The 21,993-nt window shown below is 31.2% G+C and overlaps 1 protein-coding gene across 7 annotated transcripts in view; it reads left to right on the forward strand.

The window, feature by feature from the left end:
• The first annotated feature begins 5,047 nt into the window (after positions 1-5,047).
• LOC114327714 (protein phosphatase 1 regulatory subunit 12B) overlaps positions 5,048-21,993 on the forward strand; it is a 209,146-nt gene continuing 192,200 nt past the window's right edge. For 2 of the 7 annotated variants that reach the window (XM_050655426.1, XM_050655427.1), the window contains exon 1: positions 5,048-5,402. In XM_050655426.1, the coding sequence (XP_050511383.1) occupies positions 5,154-5,402 (249 nt within the window). In that variant the 5' untranslated portion in view covers positions 5,048-5,153. Of the gene's footprint in view, positions 5,403-6,679; positions 6,769-21,993 lie in introns of those variants that run through there. The other 5 variants (XM_050655429.1, XM_050655431.1, XM_050655428.1 and 2 more) reach the window with 4 other exon arrangements.

A 21,993-nucleotide genomic window follows, 5' to 3' on the forward strand; every position in this document is an offset into this window, starting at 1 on the left:
TGATAAAGGTACCAACTTAAAATTCAAAAGTCCACTTTACCTGATTATGAAACAGAGCGTTACAATCTAACACAGAAAACACAAAAAATCGCCGGTTTAATAACTTAATTAACCTATGAAATGCCACTAGTGTCAAAATTTGATAAATGTCATTAGTGTCAACATTTTATAACAGTGGAGTAAACTTGCCTGCGGTTGGACCAATTACAAACAAGCATTACAGAGCGGTAAATTTGAATCACTCCTCTTGGTTTAAAAGCAAACCATAAAGTCCAGTCAAGTCCAGTGTACGTCGCTAAGGCTAAAGAATTCTAGAAACAACACTGTTTTTATATAAATGCAGACTAAGAATCTAAAAATTAAAGTAATAACGCAGAAAACACAAAAAAATCGCCGATATAACTTAGTTAACCTATGAAATGCCAATAGTGTCAAATTTTCATAAATGTCAATAGTGTCAAAATTTTATAACCGTGTAGTATACTTGGCGCGGTAAATTTGAATTACTCCCTCTAGTTTAAAAACAGGGTATAGGTCTTTTTTACTCACAGAAACTAATATCGCAAAATTAAGCGTCTTGCCCTTAGAAACATAAGTGCCCATTGCCCATAGCCATGGGCAAGGGGGGCGTGACTCCCCTCTATCTTTTCGGGTGCTAAATTTATATATCCGTACCTCAGAACAAAAAGTGTATTAAGTCACAAAATGTAAATTTTACAGTAGAGCGAAAATAAAAATTATTTTTAGTGTTTTGTAACATTTTCCATTTAATACATTAAATTTTATTTAGCAAATTCTTATAAATGTGAATAATGATCATTGTTCTTTTTACCACTAAAAAGAAAATTTTTTGAAAATTACTATTTTTGGAAAAAATGGACTTACCACATTTTCGCTCTGAAAATTAAATTTTTGACTGTGACTTAATATTAATTTTGCTACCTATTCTATGACAAAGAGGGAGCTCTATTACGAAAAATATCATACCTATTTTACAAAATTAAGGAAATGTTTGGAATTTGTAACAAAACCATTAATACTAGTACTAAAATAACTACTTAAAAAGTCGAATTAAAAAAACAGAACTGGTTGTAGCGCAACTGTATTATTATTAACTATAGTATTTTTATTACAAAAGCGATATTACGTAGGTCAAAATTTTTGACGTAAGAGAACTGTCAAAACATTAGAATGTGACTTTTCATTATTGCCATGTTTATAATAAATTTATAATAAACATGGCAATAATGAAAAGTCACATTCTAATGTTTTGACAGTTCTCTTACGTCAAAAATTTTGACCTACGTAATATCGCTTTTGTAGTAAAAATACTATAAAAAAATTAACAATAACTTTTTGAAATATGTATATAAAAAAATAATTAAAAACTTAACAAATGCAGGGCTACAATAGACCGTGATAGTCGTGACGTCAAAACGTCAAAAAAAGTTTTCCAAACACGTTGTGTCTAGGTACACGCTAAAATGTACGCAAATAAAAAAGTTAAACTTCATCAAGCTTGTGACTATTTAGTGTGGGCAGTGACTGTATATTTTGATACACGCTATTTTGATATGTTTAGTGTTTGTTTGATAGAAAAATATTTGTTATGACGTTAATTCTACCTAACTTTTTTATTTGCGTACACGGTAGCGTATACCCTAGACACAACGTGTTTGGAAAAATTTTGACGTTTTGACGTCACACTATCATGGTCATGGTCCATTTGAATTGGGTCTTTATGCAATAATGCATTAGAGTCTGAAAAAAATCGTGAATCCTCGCTAGAACCCACTTTAGCAGAAGATCATTAAATTTTTTAGTACTTATCGGATTTAAGGTATCTCTCAACAAAATCAGAGAATTTTCTACAGATTGACGATTTCTTCTACCAACTATTTGGTTAAGTCTACACTCTTAAATTCCAAATCGAAGTCTGTTTTAAAGTACAGAATCCCAGGAGTCTCTTGCCTGAATTCTGAATTACATACATACTTGTTTGTGAAATTAAATTTTTTTCATTATTCTCAGTTTTATTTTTATTTTGAAACGGCGAATCGCAAGAATTGCAGTTTATTAAAGTCTTTTTAACCAATCCTATGGAGTAGATAATAATTTGAAAATTAGGGCATTTTTTTGCCTCTCGTTCTATAACTGAGTGTATACTGTGCACTGAGTGTATACTAAATTTGTGAGTGATTTCTTTTATATGTGGACATCTCGAAAGTAGATAAAAGTAGCACATAATCATTTGTAAGTTCCTGTTTTGGGATGAGCAATTATTGGTCCAAATAACAAGAGAAGTTGTGCTTTGAGGTAATGAATAAATGTATTGGACCAAGCACGAGGCCATTTCGTTTCCACCTCAACCAGCAATTGATTCATCCCGCATTAGACAGTTCGCCTGTTTTTCCGTTGAATCATAAATTGTATAATTAAAACATCAGAGATTTAGACTGTAAAAACTTTGAGAATCAGTTAGCTTTGGGCAAGGAAGACATTTTTGTAAATCTATCATTAAAACTTTTGTCCAGGGCTATTGATGGACATCTCCTTGTCTATATGTTTCAATTTGTAAAATTATTTGTAATGTTTCTCACTCAGCTTCAGGCGTTGACTGTCTTAGATTGATTAGAAATTCATCACATTTATCACAAGTGTCTTTTGAAAAAACAGCGAATGATAAATTAAATTCTGTATTAAAAATGTGACTGTAAAGCCACTGTTTGTCTACTTCGTCTGAAGGAATGTTTGTCAAATCTCATTCTTCTTTAAACATCCTAAACATTGTAGAAATATTTTAGTGGCCTCCTAAATATTTCTTCGCCGTCATTCTTCGACTATAATGTGATTCTTCATATGGATAGGCCATTATATGCTCATGAATCCTATCCTTTACCTCATTCTTTACTTTATTTTTAGATGGCTGCTTTCCTCTTTTGTCACATTCTAAAATTCCACTTGTTTGCATTTTTTCAAGTGAACATCTAACAATAGATTGAGATATATCTTCTCTTTTCTTCAATGGTAAAAAAATATTTCCAGTTACAATGGAGCTTGAGCACCTGTTCGTTCTCTTTTTCTTTTGCTACACGTTTTTTCAAGATAAACATAAAAACTGTCTTTTTGCATCTATGGATGTCTCATGATTCCGACATGATTGTCGGTGAATTTGTGCTCTCTGAGGCACAAACTTGTCAAATTTTAAAATATTGTGAACTTAATGCTTTGCCCGAATTGCATTATGTGGGACATAATACTTTTTGTTGGACATAATATGGTTTTACCCTGAGAAACGTATACACCATTTTGGATCTATTACATTTGAAGTGCAGAAGATACTGTTTTGCTCTAAGCGAAGTGTGGACTTCATATTGTTCATACAAGGCTATTTTGGCCAATTTCAGTCGAAACAGCGAATAAGAAGCACGAGTGAATAGAGCGGAAAATTTTAAGTCCAGTGAGCTAAAAAAGTAGAAAACTGAAATTTTGGACTTAATACAGTTTTGCTCTGAGGTACGGATATGTATTGTCATCCAAAGTATACAAAATATAATGTGCAACATCTTCACGTCTGCCGCCCTCCTAAAAATTTTTATGTGGGCCCCCATGCATAGAAACCAGAATAAGTTAAACAAGGATAAACGATACGGCATGTCTTTGATACGTTACTGAGAATTTTGACGTTTATGTCATTCAGTGACATTGGCGCATTTAGGTATTGTGTTTAAGAATAGTTTTTCATATTATCTAAACTAGTCTTTGTTTGTATATTTCATTGTAATTTTATTTTCAAACATAATTGTTAGAACGACTTAATTGTTGCTCTCTTATTTGATTATTTCCGCTAATTATTAATTTTAAGCTGATAAGACAAGTAATTTTTGCCACGACCGGTTAATAGGCCTTTTCATTCACAGTCATTTTCATATGTCGTACAATCCGTGTATATTAATGTTATACACGGATGACAAAAGCTCGAAACAAATAACAACCGATGAAAAGCCCTATTGATCTTGTTGAGTTTTACAACAGATTATACACAATATGACAGGAGCTCGAAACAAATGACAATCGATGAAAAGCCCTATAGTGACATTATGTGACAGATATTAAAGTCGAAACATACTGTCATTACGTGAGCTTGCGTGCTATTCGTTGCAATTTTTAAATGTGATTCTTTAACAGAAATACACCAAAATAGTCTTTATCTTTATAGTCTTTATACGAGTGATCCTCACGGTGGAGACACTTACGCCCGGTTTCATAATCAGTTAAAGTGGACTTTAAGTTTTAAGTTGGTACCCTTGTCAATGCAATTCATATGGGTAAATGTCAACGTTAAAGTGAACTTTAGTTAATGTTCACTTTAAGTTGATTATGAAACCGGGCGTTACACGAAATGATAATTATATTATACGGCTCCTAAAAATAGGCAACCAATTATTCAGCCGCGTACTATTGGCGAACTACATTCGATTTTGTAAATTTTAATTTTTATCGAGAGTCGTTGATATTTTTTATTAATAAAAATATAACGTCGTAGAAAAGTGTAGTATTCTACTCGCATGTAATGTATAATATAAAAACTTTACGATATTCAGACCCACATATATTTCGTTGGGAAGGTTTAGTTTACTTCTCGTTTCCTGGCATATTTGACATTCGGTTAAAATGTTTTGATTTGCAATTTAATCATCGGGTGTGTGCAAAGATACGATGGAACAACTATAAAACTTAACATGATTTGTAGCCCTTTAATTAAATATAAAGCCGATATAATATATATCGATATTTAGATATAAAAGTACCTTTATAGTTTGTTTACCTCTGATAAATGATTTGTTAAGATCTGTAATAATTTACTGCTAAATTTAAAAATAATTCTGGTCAAAATGGCGTTTAAATTGAAGTCATTGAAGTTGATATTAGTTAGAATGACAAATGACAAATTAGTTGAAAAGTAAAAAACTTTATTAATTATAGCTGTTAGTTGCCATGAATTTTAAAAGATGGCACTTGAGTTTGAAGTTTGTGAAGTTTATTTTGCATTTTGCCAACCGCACCCTCTGTTATGTGCGTCAAGAATTTAGAAATTTTATATTATCCGTAATGGTGGCCGACCGTGTGCATTCTAAAACTATTAAATAATCATGTCGCTAGAGACTCGATCTAATTCAGCTCTGTTTAAAAGAGCAGACCAACTAAAACGTTGGGAAGAATCAGATACAAATCGAGAACCAGTGTCACCGAAACAAAAAACTCGGAAAATTAAATTTTCTTCGGGATGTGTGTTTCTCGCGGCTTGTGCTGCTGGTGATAAAAAAGAAGTGTTGGAATTGTTACATAAAGGAGCTGACATCAATACTGCAAATGTGGACGGATTAACAGCCCTACATCAGGTAATTTGCTTTTGAAAATTCCACCTGTAGCAGAAAGTGCCCTGGATTTAAATGACGTAAATTTCATCAATATGGCTACTACAGCTGACAAAAATTATTACATACCAAGTACAATACTCGGTACAAAAGGAATAAAACAACTGTACAAAAGTGTAGCTTTATGTAGTTTATTTATAGTCGCATTAAGTCTACTGGGGTACGATTTCTGCTACACTATTTACTAAATATTTGCATATTTACAAATACCTTATAGATATATTTTTGTTTATTTATTCACTCTTCTCTCTAATTACTAACTTTATATTTACTCTCCCTATATTATGGACGTAATTTGGGGGGTTCTTCAAGGTATTCAAATTGGTTTTGTTGTTGTTTTATGGGAATTGTTGTGTCTGTGTATGAAGTCACAATAATGATATTTTGGTTTTGAATTTATGCTGATACGAGTTTGTTTGTTTATATTATTTTAATTATTTAACAAAAATTTATAGGTTTGTTCATTTTTTTTATATAGAGAACTGCAATTGTTTTCTATTTTTTAATCTAGTATGATGAATCATTCTAAACATAATTTTTTAAAATAAAAAAAAACAATATCAAGATCAAAATATTACCATTATTTGGTGAATATACCTTCTAAATTAATGACAGCTAAAATATGGTCTTAAATTAATATAAATAAAATGCAAAACCAATATTTTGAACACCTTTTGTAATAACAATAAGCCAACAAACACAAGAAATGATTTTTAAAAACAGCTAAAAGCCTTTGGACAATTATTATTGACAAAAAACCTTATAAAATGAAATTTACAAAAATAGAAATTCAAACATGTCAGAAGTGATGCTGAAAAATTTGTACACATTATAAAAGAAGAATAAAGCCAAATTTTAAGCATATCCATTTCTAAAGTAGATTTTGTAAAAAAATTCCTATTCTATAATGAATGATAATTTTAGATAGGTATGTCATTTAACTAAATTATCAAGCACTTTTACATTGTATTCAGTAAGTTTACATCCAATAAAATCTGTGCCGAAAATCACAAATGAACATCAATGTGTTAAGAAAAATACTAGTCATCCTCCAAATATCTTTAACGATTACTTTTCACAAAGACCATCCAAATTGATCAAAGATTCCAGTTTTTAAAAGAGCAGGCCAACTAAAACATTGGGAAGAATCCGATACAAATCGAGAACCAGTGTCATCGAAACAAAAAACTTTGAAAATTAAATTTTCTTCGGGATGTGTGTTTCTTGCCGCCTGTGCTGCTAGTGATAAAGAAGAAGTGTTGGAATTGTTACATAAAGGAGCTGACATCAATACTGCAAAAATGTGGACGGATTAACAGCCCTACATCAGGTAATTTGCTTTTGAAAATTCCACCTGTGGCGGAAAGTGCCCTGGATTTAAATGACGTAAATTTCATCAATATGGCTACTACAGCTGACAAAAATTATTACATACGAAGTACAATACTCCGTACAAAAGGAATAAAACAACTGTACAAAAGTGTAGCTTTATGTAGTTTATTTATAGTCACATTAAGTCTACTGGGGTACGATTTCTGCTACACTATTTACTAAATCTTTGCATATTTACAAATACCTTATAGATATATTTTTGTTTATTTATTCACTCTTCTCTTTAATTACTAACTTTATATTTACTCTCCGTATAATATCGACGTAATTTAGGGTGTTCAAATGTATTCAAATTGGTTTTGTTGTTGTTTTATGGGGATTATTGTGTCTGTGTATGAAGTCACAATAATGATATTTTGGTTTTGAATGTGCTGATACGAGTTTGTTTGTTTATATTAATTTAATTATTTAACAAAAATTTATAGGTTTGTTCATTTTTTTCTATAGAGAGAACTGCAATTGTTTTCCATTCTTTAATCTAGTATGATGAATTAAACATAACTTTTTAAAATAAAAATAAACAATATCAAGATCGAAATATTACCATTATTTTTGGTGAATATACCTTCTAAATTCTAAATTAATGACAGCTAAAATATGGTCTAAAATTAATATAAATAAAATGCAAAACCAATATTTTGAACACCTTTTGTAATAACAATACGCCAACAAACAGAAGAAATGATTTTTAAAAACTGCTAAAAGTCTTTGGACAATTATTATTGACAAAAAACCTTATAAAATGAAATGAAAATTACAAAAATAGACATTCAAACATGTCAGAAGTGATGCTGAAAAATGTGTACACATTATAAAAGAAGAATAAAGCCAAATTTTAAGCATATCCATTTCTAAAGTAGTTTTTGTAAAAAAATTCCTATTCTATAATGAATGATAATTTTAGATAGGTATGTCATTTAACTAATTATCAAGCACTTTTACATTGTATTCAGTAAGTTTACATCCAATAAAATCTGCCAAAAATCACAAATGAACATCATTGTGTTAAGAAAAATACTAGTCATCCTCCAAATATCTTTAATGATTACTTTTCACAAAGACCATCCAACTTGATCAAAGATCACAGTTTTTAAAAGAGCCAGACCAACTAAAACGTTACGAAGAAGCTGATACGATTCAAGAACCAGTGTCACCGAAACAAAAAACAAAAAAAGTGTTAAAATACAGTCAAACCTGCCATATCCGGATCAATGTGGTGACAGACCGATCCGGATATGAAAAAATCCGGATATCAAGACCACTACTTCTTTTACAGTCTCTGAAACGTTTTCTCTTTCATACATTCCAGTAATCAACGCCGTCAATAACTTTCGTCGATAGACACGTTTTATAGATTCTATAATACATTATTTCGCCATCTTTTAGTTCTTCTTTTAGTGCGTTGTCTGCCTTTCTCGGTGGATTTTGGTAGATCCGGACGGCGCAGAACCGTCCAGATATGGGGAGGTCCGGATATGACAGGTCCGGATATGGCAGGTTGTACTGTACCATTAAAACTGATCCAAAAAATAATAAAAAAAACCAGAATACCATAAAAATGAAGATCAAGCATCGAAGCATCCTAATACCGTTCTTTAAAAAGGGAGACAAATCAGACCTAGAGAATTATAGAGGAATTAATTTATTAAACACACCACTAAAATTAACGAGCAAATTGATAATAAACAAATTGAATGAAATTATAACATTAACTGAAGAACAGCAAGGTTTTAGGTCAGGAACATCGTGCACCATCCATGTATTTATAGAATACCACAAACTAGCATATTCATGTTTTGTGGACTGCAAGAAGGCATTTCACTGGGTAAAATATAGAATGTTATCCACTTATTGTAAGCAAGAAAGATACCTAAAGGAATAATCAAAACGGTTGAAAATATCTACCAGAACAACAGAATAAAAGTAAAGTAGAAGAAGAAATCGCCTAGGGAGAACAATAGTGGCGAAACTCGAAAATTAACGTTTTTGAGTTAAGTCCATCAATCGACATCTAAATATGCCCTCTTTTATGTGCAATATCGGCTAACAATTATTTAATTTCCTTATTACTAGAGGGCGCCTACAAGTCTTTATGGTATTGTGAATTTGTCAAATATTTTGATGCATTAACGACGAAAGCACACCAAACTTTATATCAATGCTGGCGAATCTGTAATTACGCCGTGCCTACATGTATTTGAAATATTAGATATTTTATTAAAGATAGTAGTACAATGTGCAATAGTGGCGAATAAGCACTTTTGTCTGTGTGGTCGTTTTTGCTTTTGTGTTTTTTTTATAAAACTTCTTACAGAGAAACTCAGTTTCAATTGTTCTTAGGTTCAAATCAAGGTAGCAAATCAAGAAAGCGTCTATCCACTTTGGATCAGTACTGTTTAATTCCACACTATCGAGAACCAATACTCATTTCTAAAAAGAAGTCTTACAAAATAAATCAATTCCTTCTACCCACAATCATTTCTTTAGTAGTTTGAAATACGAAACATACGTGAGTGAAATGATGAATTTAATTTTACTATTCATTGTTCTTTTGCTTACTTTTTATCTTTTATCATGTTTATCGTTTTCATAATTATTACTTAAGATCTTATTTTGTTATTTTTCTATTGTACTTTAGTTTCATTTTGCGCATAACTGGTGTGTACAATAAAATATTTTATTTGATGCGTTTAATTTACAGTAGAGTGTCGATAATCCGAACTAATTGGTACAGGGGTAGTTCGGATTATCAAATTGTTCGGATTATCGAACATATGTTCAAAATACATACAAAGCTCATAAACATAGTACATGTACATATGTACATATGTTTTAGTTACAAGGAATAAAACACCTGCATAATAAACAAATATATTGTAGGTATGTGTTTCTACATAAACAAAACAAAAATCCGCGGTCATATTTTGCCCATATTTTGTCATATTAAATCCAAAAATTCGGTCCGCGATCATATTTTTTAATTTTATAATTTTTTTTGCGTTCGGATTAGCGATTGTTCGGATTACTAGGGTTCGGATTTTCGACGCTCTACTGTATTTTTAAAAGTAAATTTTTTAATTATTTATAACAGAAACTAAACTGTTGTAGTATAGTAGTATTAAAGTATAGTGGTGAAACATCAAATTAAACATCTTCGATAATGCAATAATGGCGTAACGCAGAAAAAATCAAAAATAAATACAATATCCATCTTTTCTTCAAATAAAATTACTTCTACTAATTGGTTTACATATCTAGAAAGCACATTATTAGAAAAATTTTGCAAAATGATTACTTCAAATACGATTATCTCTAAATGTTCATTTTGAAGTTTCGTCACTATTGTTCTCACCAGGCGAAATAACAACCAATTGAAGATGGTAATGGGATAAGGATTCTCTGAGTCCTCTATTGTAAAACCTATCATAGATGAAATAATAAAAAAAGTAAGAACTAAAAAAGGATACCAAATGAGAGAAATAAGTTAAAATAATCTCCTATGCAGACAATGCAATACTACTCTCTGAAAGTGAAGATGACATATATGCTGGCCAATTTAATACACTGCCAGAAAATTTAACATGTTAATTTCTACAAAAATGACAAAATGCAAACAGCATATCATCGTCAACACAAGAAAAACATGTAACTCCATTTTCCTTGGTTTTTCAGGAGTAACATGTAACATTAGAAGAACATGTAACTCCAACATGGGTTCATAAAATAAAATATGGAAAACCATGTAACTCCAGCTATATAGTATATTCACTTTAAAGAAATGTAGTTTGTTAACATATTTATACATGCACAGAACACCTGAAGCCTGATGTTTTTATTACAAACTTCAGGTTCCACGTGTTCACATACATACATGCACAGAACAAGTGAAATCTGATGATTATTTTATAAACATCAGGTTTCAGGGTTTCAATGCATGTATGTGTTGACCAACTACATTTCTTTAAAGTGAATATACTTTAGTTTAAAGCAACAAAAATCCCTTTATTTTTAAATCGTACTAAAAACATTTATTACACAAATCAACTTACCTTATCTTACTTCCTTACAAATTTAATGTAAAATTAGAACTTAAAAACCTCTATTTCACTCCAAAAAAAAAACAAATCAAATCAACGGCAATAATCACTTAACTGACTTAACATAAAAAAGCGCGGAAGTTGCGTGTTTTACTAACCTAATCTTTTGACAAGGAAGATACCTGCTTTTCTAGTAACCATTTTAAAATTAGAAATCTACATTTAAATTACGTATTATTTGTCGGATGGCTAGAATAGACGATTGGCTAATGGATGGCAGTAAAATCTTATTTTAAGTAAAGATTGGAGTTACGCGGTTTTCTTGTGTCGATGACGATATGCAAATCTACTAAATTAGAGCTGGAGGGTCAGGTAATAGAACAAGTCATGGAGTTTAAATATCTAGGCATCACACTATCTAGCTACGGAAAGCTCGAAACATCAGTGAAAGATCAGGTGAACAGAGCAAACAGATCCACAGGTTGGCTGAATGAAACAATATGGATAAATAAAAATATCAGGAAAGAATTGAAAGGCAGAATTTAGAAAACAGTTATCAGACCAATAATGACATACACAGCAGAAACACGACCTGACTAGGGATTGCAATCCGGTCCGGCGGATCCGGTAATCCGGCGGATCCGGTATTTTTTCACCACTACCGGATCCAGCAAATTTTGCCGGATCCGGTCCGGTAACTACGGAAAGAGTTATTTTCCTATAGAATTTTGAATATGGTCTCGAAATCAAACTGTATTTTGGAATCGTTATTTTTAGGTACTATCTAAACAATCTGGTGATACATTTTTCATGCCAAAGAAAACTTTCATGCGACATAAAATGACAGAAATTTTAAAGAGACTTACAACAAATGATGGGGAAAATGTAAAAAACTTCGGAAGAAGAAGATGGCAGCTCTGATTCAGATTCCGAATTGGTGAAAACTAATTTAACATTAAAAGAAGAATTAGAAAATCAAATCAATCACGAAATGAAAGATTACAAATACGGCAAGCAAACAAATTACAAAACAGCCCTCGATTTTGAAAAAATATTACAAAGGGAAATGACATGTTACGAATTAGATGGAATAAAAGGAACGTATTTAACCCTTCTATATAACTATTTATTGACCATTAAGCCAACTAGTGTTGAGGCAGAAAGGGCCTTCTCGGCTGCAGGATATATTTGTACTTCTTTAAGAAGTAGGTTAGGAGACGATACAATTAATACAATATGTTTCCTTCGTTCATATTTTCAAATGCAAAAATCAAATTGACTTTTTTAATTATGTGTTTGTTTTTGTTTATTAATTATAGTTAAAGTATAAAAAGTTTATGTTCTTATGCAAAAATTAATGTTTTATTTATGTTTTTATGTTTTAAATCATATATAATACTTTACTTAGTGTATCTTGCCAGTGCCAATGGCAATACCGCAAATTGCAAATATAATCAGGTATACTGCCAATCCGACCGGATCCGGCCGGATTATCGTAAATCCGACCGGATCCGGCCGGATTCGAAACCATACCGGATTGCAATCCCTAGACCTGACACAGAGAGGATGAAAATAAGGCTAGTTTTTTAGAAACAGCAGATATGAATGCCCTTAGAAAAATATATGGTAAGATACTATTGGACAGACCCAAAAGTACAGATATACAGGGTGTCCCGAAAAGATTGGTCATAAATTATACCACAGATTCTTGGGTCAAAAATAGGTTGATTGAACCTCACTTGTCACTTACCTATATACAATAGTGCACACAAAAAAAGTTACAGTCGTTTGAAGTTAGAAAATGAAAATCGATTTTTTTTCATATATTGAAAACTTTTAGAGATTTTGTATTGAAAATAGACATGTGGCACTCTTAGTGCAGCAACATTTAAAAAAAAATTAAACTGAAATTTGTGCACCCCATAAAAATTTAATGGGGTTTTTGTTCCCTTAAACCCCCCCAAACTTTTGTGTATGTTCCAATTAAATTATTATTGGGCACCATTAGTGCCAATAAAAAAACCAATTAAAGCCCAATTTAAAAACACAATGTTTTTAAAACTTTTTTGCCTCTTAGTACTTTTTCGATAAGTCAGGGTTTATCGAGATATTTTGAATATTTGTCGAGTCCACCACATATTTGTATATGGTTAAGTACGATTATAGAGACCTGTTAATAATCTGAAAATTTATTTATAATTTACATTTTTAGGTATATTTTGAAAAAGAACCCACATCTCGTTAAAAGGTGACTTGTCAAAAAAAGACCAAGAGGCAAAAAAGTTTTAAAAACACTGTGTTTAACTAATGGTACCACAATAATAGTTTAATTGGAACTTACACAAATATTTGGGGGTTTAAAGGAACAAAACCCCCATAAATTTTTTATGTAAATACACTGCGATGCAAAAAAATCGATCCACTAAAGTTTGGTCATTTTTGATGTTTCGAATTTCCTAAACCTGTTGTCAGATTTAAGTGATTTTTTACCACGTTATAGCCTTATTCATTGACAATATCTCTGTAATAATATTGTTGCTAGACAGTCAAACTATCATTGTATACCGGGTGTACGAATCAAACTGTGTTTTTTTCTCAAAGTTCGCATCGCCCTGTGGACTATTCTGGCATTTATAAAAAAATACTGAAATTAAAACCCAACTATTATAGCCTCAGGTTTTCTTAACATTTTGTCTTTCGATTCATTCGCCTATGTTGGATAATAAAAAGTTAGGTACTTTAACAACTGGTCATGTTTGTCATCAGTACAGGGTGTTTCTAAAATATTTGCGCAAAACTTGTTGTTGTTTATTTGGGTTTATATGACTGCGGACACTAAATCCATTCGCCAATTTTACTATTTTTTATTTTATTAGTCATTTTTTCGTACCTTATCCTAAAACTAATACTAATATTAATCCCTAATAAACAATTCTACTAATAAATAATTATTTTTGTATTTTTTTTTAATAATTTTTTATATTATATTTTTTTTTCTAAATGATGTTCTTAGAGTTCCACAGTAAAAACTGCAACATTCTTCTTTTCTTCTTTAGCCCTCTACTTCATTCGAAAGCTTTTTACTATGGACTGTCCAAGTTCACTTTTTTTTTATTATATATTTTTTTTATTATATATTTTTTTTATTATATATTTTTTTCTATTATTTTTTTTATATATTTTTTTGTATTTTTTTTTATTTTTATTTTTTTTTGCGCAAAACTTTAACATGAGAAAATAATGACAATTTGCTTTATAATCATATGTCCGCAAACGCTTCGTTTCCTAGATAAGGGATGTTCAATTTTTTTTTAAAAACTGATGATTTACTTATTGCTTTAAAACCAGTTGAGATGTGCAACTCAAATTCGGTGGGTTTTAAGACGTGGTTATTGCACATCTTTTGACATACAATATTAAAAATTTAATATTCACCAGTGGCGCGCAAACGGGTATTATGACCGATAATATTACCCGTACGCACAGCAATGGTGAATATAAAATTCTTAATTGTATGTCAAAAAATGTGTAATAACTACGTTTTAAATCACACCGAATTTGATCTGCATATCTCAACTGGTTTTAAAGCAATAAATAAATCGTCAGTTTGTAAAAAAAAATTGAACATCCCGTATCTCGGAAACGAAGCGTGTGCGGATATATGATTGTAAAGCAAATTGTCATTATTTTCTCATGTAAAATTACCCCTAAAGTTTGTCGCACTTATTTAGAAACACCCTATACTGATGACGAACATGGCCAGTTGTTAAAGTACCTAACTTTTTTATTATTCAACATAAGTGAATGAATCGAAAGACAAAATGTTAAGAAAACCTGAGGCTATAGTTGGGTTTTAATTTCAGTATTTTATAAATGCTAGAATAGTCCACAGGGTGATGCGAACTGTGAGAGAAAAACAGTTTGATTCATACACCCGGTATACAATGACAGATTAACTGTCTAGCAACAATATTATTACATCGATATTGACAATTGGTAAGCCTATAATGTGGTAAAAAATCACTTAAATCGGACAACAGGTTTAGGAAATTCAAAACATCAAAAATGACAAAATTTTTAGTGGATAGATTTTTCTGCACCACAGTACAGGTACTAGTACACTTTAGAAGACCAAAAATAATCATTTTTTTCAAGAATTTTTTTTCTCAGAACCTGTATTAAAAATGAACATAAAACTTTTTACATATTAATACCTAACTCTTAGAGAGTACAATAAATATATCTTTTTTCATTTATGCACGTGCACTAAGATTGTAGAGGGCGCAAAAGTGAGTCCTCGAAAAATGATGGCGGACAGTTAATCTCAGGATTGGGATATATGAAACAAAAAAATCGTACTGCATTTAAAAAAGGAAGGTTTCTTACGTGACAATTTACCACAATTTGATGAAAAAATAAATATTATTTAACCATGAAAAACTGAAGAAAAACCGGCGATTTTTTCACAAATTTTTTTCGAATTTCCGTAAAATCTTATATTTACGGAAATTTTCACTAAAGGTGGTAAATTGTCACGTAAGAGACCTTCCTCTTTCAAATGCCGTAGATTTTTTTGTTTTTGTCCGCCATCGGAACTACTTTTTTTCGAGGCCTCGACTTTGGCGCCCTCTACAATATTAGTGTAGGTGGATAAATGAAAAAAGATATATTTTTTGTATTTTCTAAGAGTTAGATATTAATATGTAAAAAGTTTTATGTTCATTTTTAATAAGGGTTCTCAGAAAAAAATCTTGAAAAAATGCTAATTTTTGGTCTTCTAAAGTGTACTAGTACCTTAAAAAAGAAGCGGCATCTCGATAAAAACTGGCTTATCGGAAAAATACTAAGAGGCAAAAAAAGTTTTAAAAACGTTGTGTTTAACTAATGGTACCACAATAATGAATTAATTGGAACGTACACAAAATTTTAGGGGGGTTTAAGGGAACAAAACCCCATAAAATTTTTATGGTGTCGACAAATTTCACTATAATATTGTTTTAAGATGTTCCTGCCATAAGAATGATACAGGTCCATTTTCAATAAAAAATCTAATAGTTTTCGATGTATTGAAAAAAATCGATTTTCATTTTGTAATTTCAAAGGGCTGTAACTTTTTTTTATGAGCACATCTGTACTAAGGTAAGTTCGGTTCAATCGAACTATTTTTGATCCCAGAATGTGTGGTATAATTTATGACCAATCTTTTCGGGGCACCCTGTATAAAGGATATGCAAGGTGGAGAACATCAAAGACAATTGAAAACTTTTGGGGCGACTCTGGCACTTATTTGGGGTTGAAAATACTAAAAAAATAGTGCCCCCATGTAAACAAAAATGGACAGGTATCTTTTTTTATAATTTTTTAAAGGCTGTTCTTTATAATTGTCCCGTTTTATTTTTTAGTTGAGCCACTCTGTAATAATGTAAATATAGGTAGTAAAATACATAAATTTGTGTCACTTGTCACATTCAAAGCAGTCAATTATCTTTAATGAGCAGTGTAAATAATCAGTCTTATTTGTTGTGCACTTAAAGTTGCTTGGAGTTCTTTATCAACAGTTTTATAAAATACCTAAAAACAGCTTTAGTTAAGCCAATGAATGATAATTGCTGTCAATTGTCAAGGGTCATTCAGTTAATAAGCTCACAATTGTCTCACTTATAAATTTCAAGAAAAAAAAAAGAAAGTGATGTATTCATTATATTTATTGCAGTTTTTTTTTCTGAAAGCTTTCTGATATGCTGGTAGTAACTTATCTTGTCATGTTTTAATGACGCATGGTAAAGATCCCCTTTTGGGATTATCAAATACTTTAATTAAATCAAAATATCATCGTTACTGTAAATATTCTGTACTGAACATCTGATATATCCTGGACAACATAACATTTAGTTACTGATTTCAAAACATGCACAGCACAACCCATTTCATTATATCTCAGTACATAAAAATAAGTTCTGGCAAAGAGCTAAAGTTATCTTTAAAAAGTTCAGAGACTGCATTCAGTTATCGGCTTAATTAAATCTCTTACGCTAAATATCTATAATTATAAAATAATAATTAATTTACTGTGTTAATGTACACGCAAATATATCAACTTTTGTAAAAACATACTGATACTGGTTTATTTTGTTGTTGTTATTGAGTTTTGCAATCTGAAATTCTATGTTATTAACACTTTTAAATCGGTTTAATAATATAAACATAAATAAATAAATCTATATCTGAAAGTATTTAAATTTAATAGGGGATTTTATTTGAAAACCCGTGGCATGACAGGTTTGTACAAGATTCTTCCTCTTCTTATGCAATCCACTAATGGATGTTCGCGATCACGTTTGACCATTTTTCTCTATTCCTTGCAGTATGTATTAGGTCTTCTATGTTTCTTAGTCCTGTCCATTGTTTGACATTACGGAGCCATGACATTTTCTTCCTGCCCACTCCCCTTCTTCCTTCGATCTTTCCTTCAATTAAGGTTTGCAGAAACTGGTATCTTTCGTTTCTAATTAGGTGTCCCAGGCCCCAGATATGCCGTTTTTCTCTGTTTAATTGTGTATAGCAGTTGTCGTTCTGTACCAATTCTTCTCAGGATTTCTTCATTTGTTATTCGTGCGGTCCAGGAAACTTTAAGGATTCGTCGATAAATCCACATCTCAAATGCCTCTAGCTTATTCATTGTGTTTATTTTTAAAGTCCATCCTTCCATGCCATATAGGAGCACCGACCATATATGGCATTTCGTGAATCTTAGTCTTATGTTCAGGTCAAAGTCAGAGTTCGTAAAGATGTTTCCGAATTTCATGAATGCACTTCTGACCCTTTCTATCCGACATTTAATTTCCATATCCGACATCCAGTCCTCACATAGCCATGTTCCCAGGTACTTAAATTTTCTTACGCGCTCTACATCTTAGTTGTTATAGTCTTGCATTTTGATGTTGACATAATTGATGGCTGATTATAAAGAACTTCGTCTTTTTTATGTTGATGCTAAGTCCTATGTTCTCGCTATGTTCTTCAATGTTATTAAGAAGGTTTTGGAGGTCTTCTATATTGTCTGCTATTAAGACCGAATCATCCGCATATCGTATATTATTGACCCAGGTACCATTTACTTTGATGTCGCTTTCGCATTCCTCAAGAGCTTCCTGGAAGATACTTTCTGAATATAGCGCCGCTGCCTACGAAAAGTATAACTCCAAAAAAATGCCGTTAAGAGTAGAACTTTCAATGAACGCCGCGAAAAATATTATTTTCGATTATATGATTGTGAAAATTATAATCCCTAATAGAGTGTTAGCGAAAAAACTTATTTTTTGAGGAGTATCGGCAAAAAACATAATTTCTGTTTGTGGGTCCACAAAAATTATAATTAGTAAAAAGTTCTCAGAAATAATTGTTTTCGTCGGCAAAAACAGAAACAGAAAGGGAAATAATTGTTTTCATCGGCATCTATTATGAACTAAATATTTTCATTATAAGTATTTTGGGAGTTACAATCTTCGCGGACACGCATATAAAAAAAATTGTAATCACCAATACTTATCAAAGAGTTATTATTTTCACTGGAAATGTATTAGGAATCACATTAATCATAGATACCAGCGATAGATTGAACAGTAGTGGAGAGAGAATGCATCCCTGTCTTACACCTCTGAGAATTTTTTGAGCTTGCGTTGTTTCATTATCCACCTTGACGACAGCTGTTTGATTCCAGTAAAGAGCTTCTATGCAGCGAATGTCTTTTTGATCTATGTCGAGTTGTTTTAGTATATGTATGAGTTTATGATGTTGTACTCGTAAAATAGATTGTAAGTCTTAAATTTATTTCTACAACCCTGTTGAAATGGACTCACATATGTAGCCCATTCATCATTTTTTTATATAATTTTGGATCTACAAACGATATAATTTTTCATGTTACATCAAAAACTGAACTCCTACGCAATTTATTTCAACAAAGTATTAAACAAGTAGTATACAAAAATAATATTATATTACAAAAGCACTAGAAATCAAATTCGAGATTTAAAAAATGCGGTGCCTCACGCCTCCCATTGATTCACGCATAGATAGTAGTGTACCGATTGATTAAAAATAACTATATACCCACTTGATTAGTATTAAAAATGAAACTTATGTATTTTAAGTAGAAAAATATCATTTTTATCTCTCGTTTGTATTACAAATTCTCAAAAACCAGTCGAAAAATTGTATGAGATATTATTATATTCTTCTATTTACAACCCCAAGCACTCAAAATTTTCATTTTTTTTTTCTTAAAGTTCCTATAATACTTAATTTTTTCGTCCTGGAGTTTTGCATTAAGATTAATTTAGTTATTAATGAATATAATAATTATTAAGACTGGAACTACAAAAATCGCGAAATTTATCTGATAACATACTGTGTTTCAAAATATACAGACCAGGGTCGATAATTTTTAAGACAAAAAAAATAGTTTAAGTGTGGAAACCATTTTAAAACGGAGAAAATATACTTAACAAAAATAAAGTAAATAAATAAGTCTGCACGTATATTTGTTATAAACGATGTTGTTCACTGCTCTGTCATGAATATTGGCTAACGGGTTTTGCAGCTGATATGAAATAATCAACAGGTGGTAAGGCCCAGACCTTCCTAATCCCTTTACTCATTCTCTATTAAATACCTTTTTTCGGATTAAAATTTTCCGTATTCCATAAACTTTCTCAAAATATTGCAGATATCTTATAAAGTATTAACTTTATTCGTTGTTAATAAATTGTAGTAGTAGCTATATTTCGATTTGCAATTTTTCAGTTTATCAATGAACATGGAATCTTAATGTTTTTCAAGTAATTAAACTGTACCGGGTGTCTCAATAAGAATGGCTCTCGGCCATATCTCAGGAACCGTTTATAGTACATGTGGTATAGTAGTATACGAGGCAACAAAAGTTGCCTCGGGAAAAGCCTGGAAATTATTTTCATAATTGTGGGTCCACCGCCAAAGGGCGTAATTGAATATAAAAAATTAAAAAATCTAAATTTTACAAAATTTTCCTAATGAAGGGGCACTGGAAATTCGATCATCGTATTCTTCATAAAATTCTGCGCATATTTGATTTTACAAGTCTACAAGTCTGCCTATTGCAAATAAAAGGTGGGGGTGAGTGGGAACCTTGTTATGAAAAAAAGGCTGTAAGTACGGTTCTGCTAAATAAAATTTTGCAGTCTTGGTCTTGTTGAAAACATATCTTTTTCATCAATGTAAGAGTTATAAAATCGAACCAGCGTAATAAGTAATATGCCAGCTAGGAGGCGTTATTTAATTTTTTTCAGAAATCTAGTTTTTTTTTGGAAAATATTAAATACAAGTATGCATTTTTATTCTTATATTATAAAATTATATTAAATTAGCAATAGAATAGCGAAAACCGCATGTCGATATAGTCCTGTCGCCAGTGGGGGTACAACGGCCTCCTTAATTCAGATGGACTTACCCAAGTTTTTTTTATGTATTTTGACCCGTAGAACACGAATTTTTTCGGTAACAGTCGATCCGGATGTCGATAAGATTGTTATAAACAAAGAACTTGAGGAAGCACATAACAGCGATTTTTCGCAAAACATTTTTTTGTTTTTTCGTAGGATGCATAGTTTTCGACATAAACGCGGTTGAACTTTCAAAAAATCGAAAAATTGCAATTTTTGAACCCGAATAACTTTTGATTGAAAAATAAAATAGCAATTCTGCTTACCGCATTTGAAAGTTCAAGTTAGATTCTATCGGTTTTGATTACTTTCATTGCTAAAAATTAATTTTTATATTGTTAAACAACGCTATAAACACATAGTGATTGAGTGATGTTTTCAATGCATTTCTCATTTGAAATCGAACGAGTAGGCGCGCATACAGCAATTTCTACGTAGATTACGTACATTAAAACGCATGCATTGGGCACGGGAAACACTGTGTGTTTATGGCTTTGTATAACAAATAAAAACTTAATTTTCTAAATTTTACAAAATTTTCCTAATGAAGGGGCACTGGAAATTCGATCATCGTATTCTTCATAAAATTCTGCGCATATTTGATTTTACAAGTCTACAAGTCTGCCTTTTGCAAATAAAAGGTGGGGGTGAGTGGGAACCTTGTTATGAAAAAAAGGCTGTAAGTACGGTTCTGCTAAATAAAATTTTGCAGTCTTGGTCTTGTTGAAAACATATCTTTTTCATCAATGTAAGAGTTATAATATCGAACCAGCGTAATAAGTAATATGCCAGCTAGGAGGCGTTATTTAATTTTTTTCAGAAATCTAGTTTTTTTTGGAAAATATTAAATACAAGTATGCATTTTTATTCTTATATTATAAAATTATATTAAATTAGCAATAGAATAGCGAAAACCGCATGTCGATATAGTCCTGTCGCCAGTGGGGGTACAACGGCCTCCTTAATTCAGATGGACTTACCCAAGTTTTTTTTATGTATTTTGACCCTTAGAACACGAATTTTTTCGGTAACAGTCGATCCGGATGTCGATAAGATTGTTATAAACAAAGAACTTGAGGAAGCACATAACAGCGATTTTTCGCAAAACATTTTTTTTTGTTTTTTCGTAGGATGCATAGTTTTCGACATAAACGCGGTTGAACTTTCAAATAATCGAAAAATTGCAATTTTTGAACCCGAATAACTTTTGATTGAAAAATAAAATAGCAATTCTGCTTACCGCATTTGAAAGTTCAAGTCAAATTCTATCGGTTTTGATTACTTTCATTGCTAAAAATTAATTTTTATATTGTTAAACAAGACTTAGCTTCCATTCGTCGTGGTAGTCAGACGTGCGTAGGAAAGAAGCTTGTTTTTTAAAACCGGTGTCTATAAATTAGATATTTATATAAATATTTTGTGAACTTTAAAAGTAAATTAATTACACCAAATAAAAAAGCGAAATCGAAATAAAAACATTAAAAAGTTATGAGTGCAGTTAGCGGGGGCGACGCCCCCGATAAAAATGTTTTAGAAACCCAAATGGATACAGAACATGCAACATCTTCAAAGGAGGAGCTATTAGGATTCCAAAATCTTGTTCCAGTTACACAGATAAGTACCACAAAACTTGTTAATAATAAACCC

The sequence above is a fragment of the Diabrotica virgifera genome, chromosome 7 (genome assembly GCF_917563875.1).
Source record: "Diabrotica virgifera virgifera chromosome 7, PGI_DIABVI_V3a".
NCBI classification, from domain to species: domain Eukaryota; kingdom Metazoa; phylum Arthropoda; class Insecta; order Coleoptera; family Chrysomelidae; genus Diabrotica; species Diabrotica virgifera.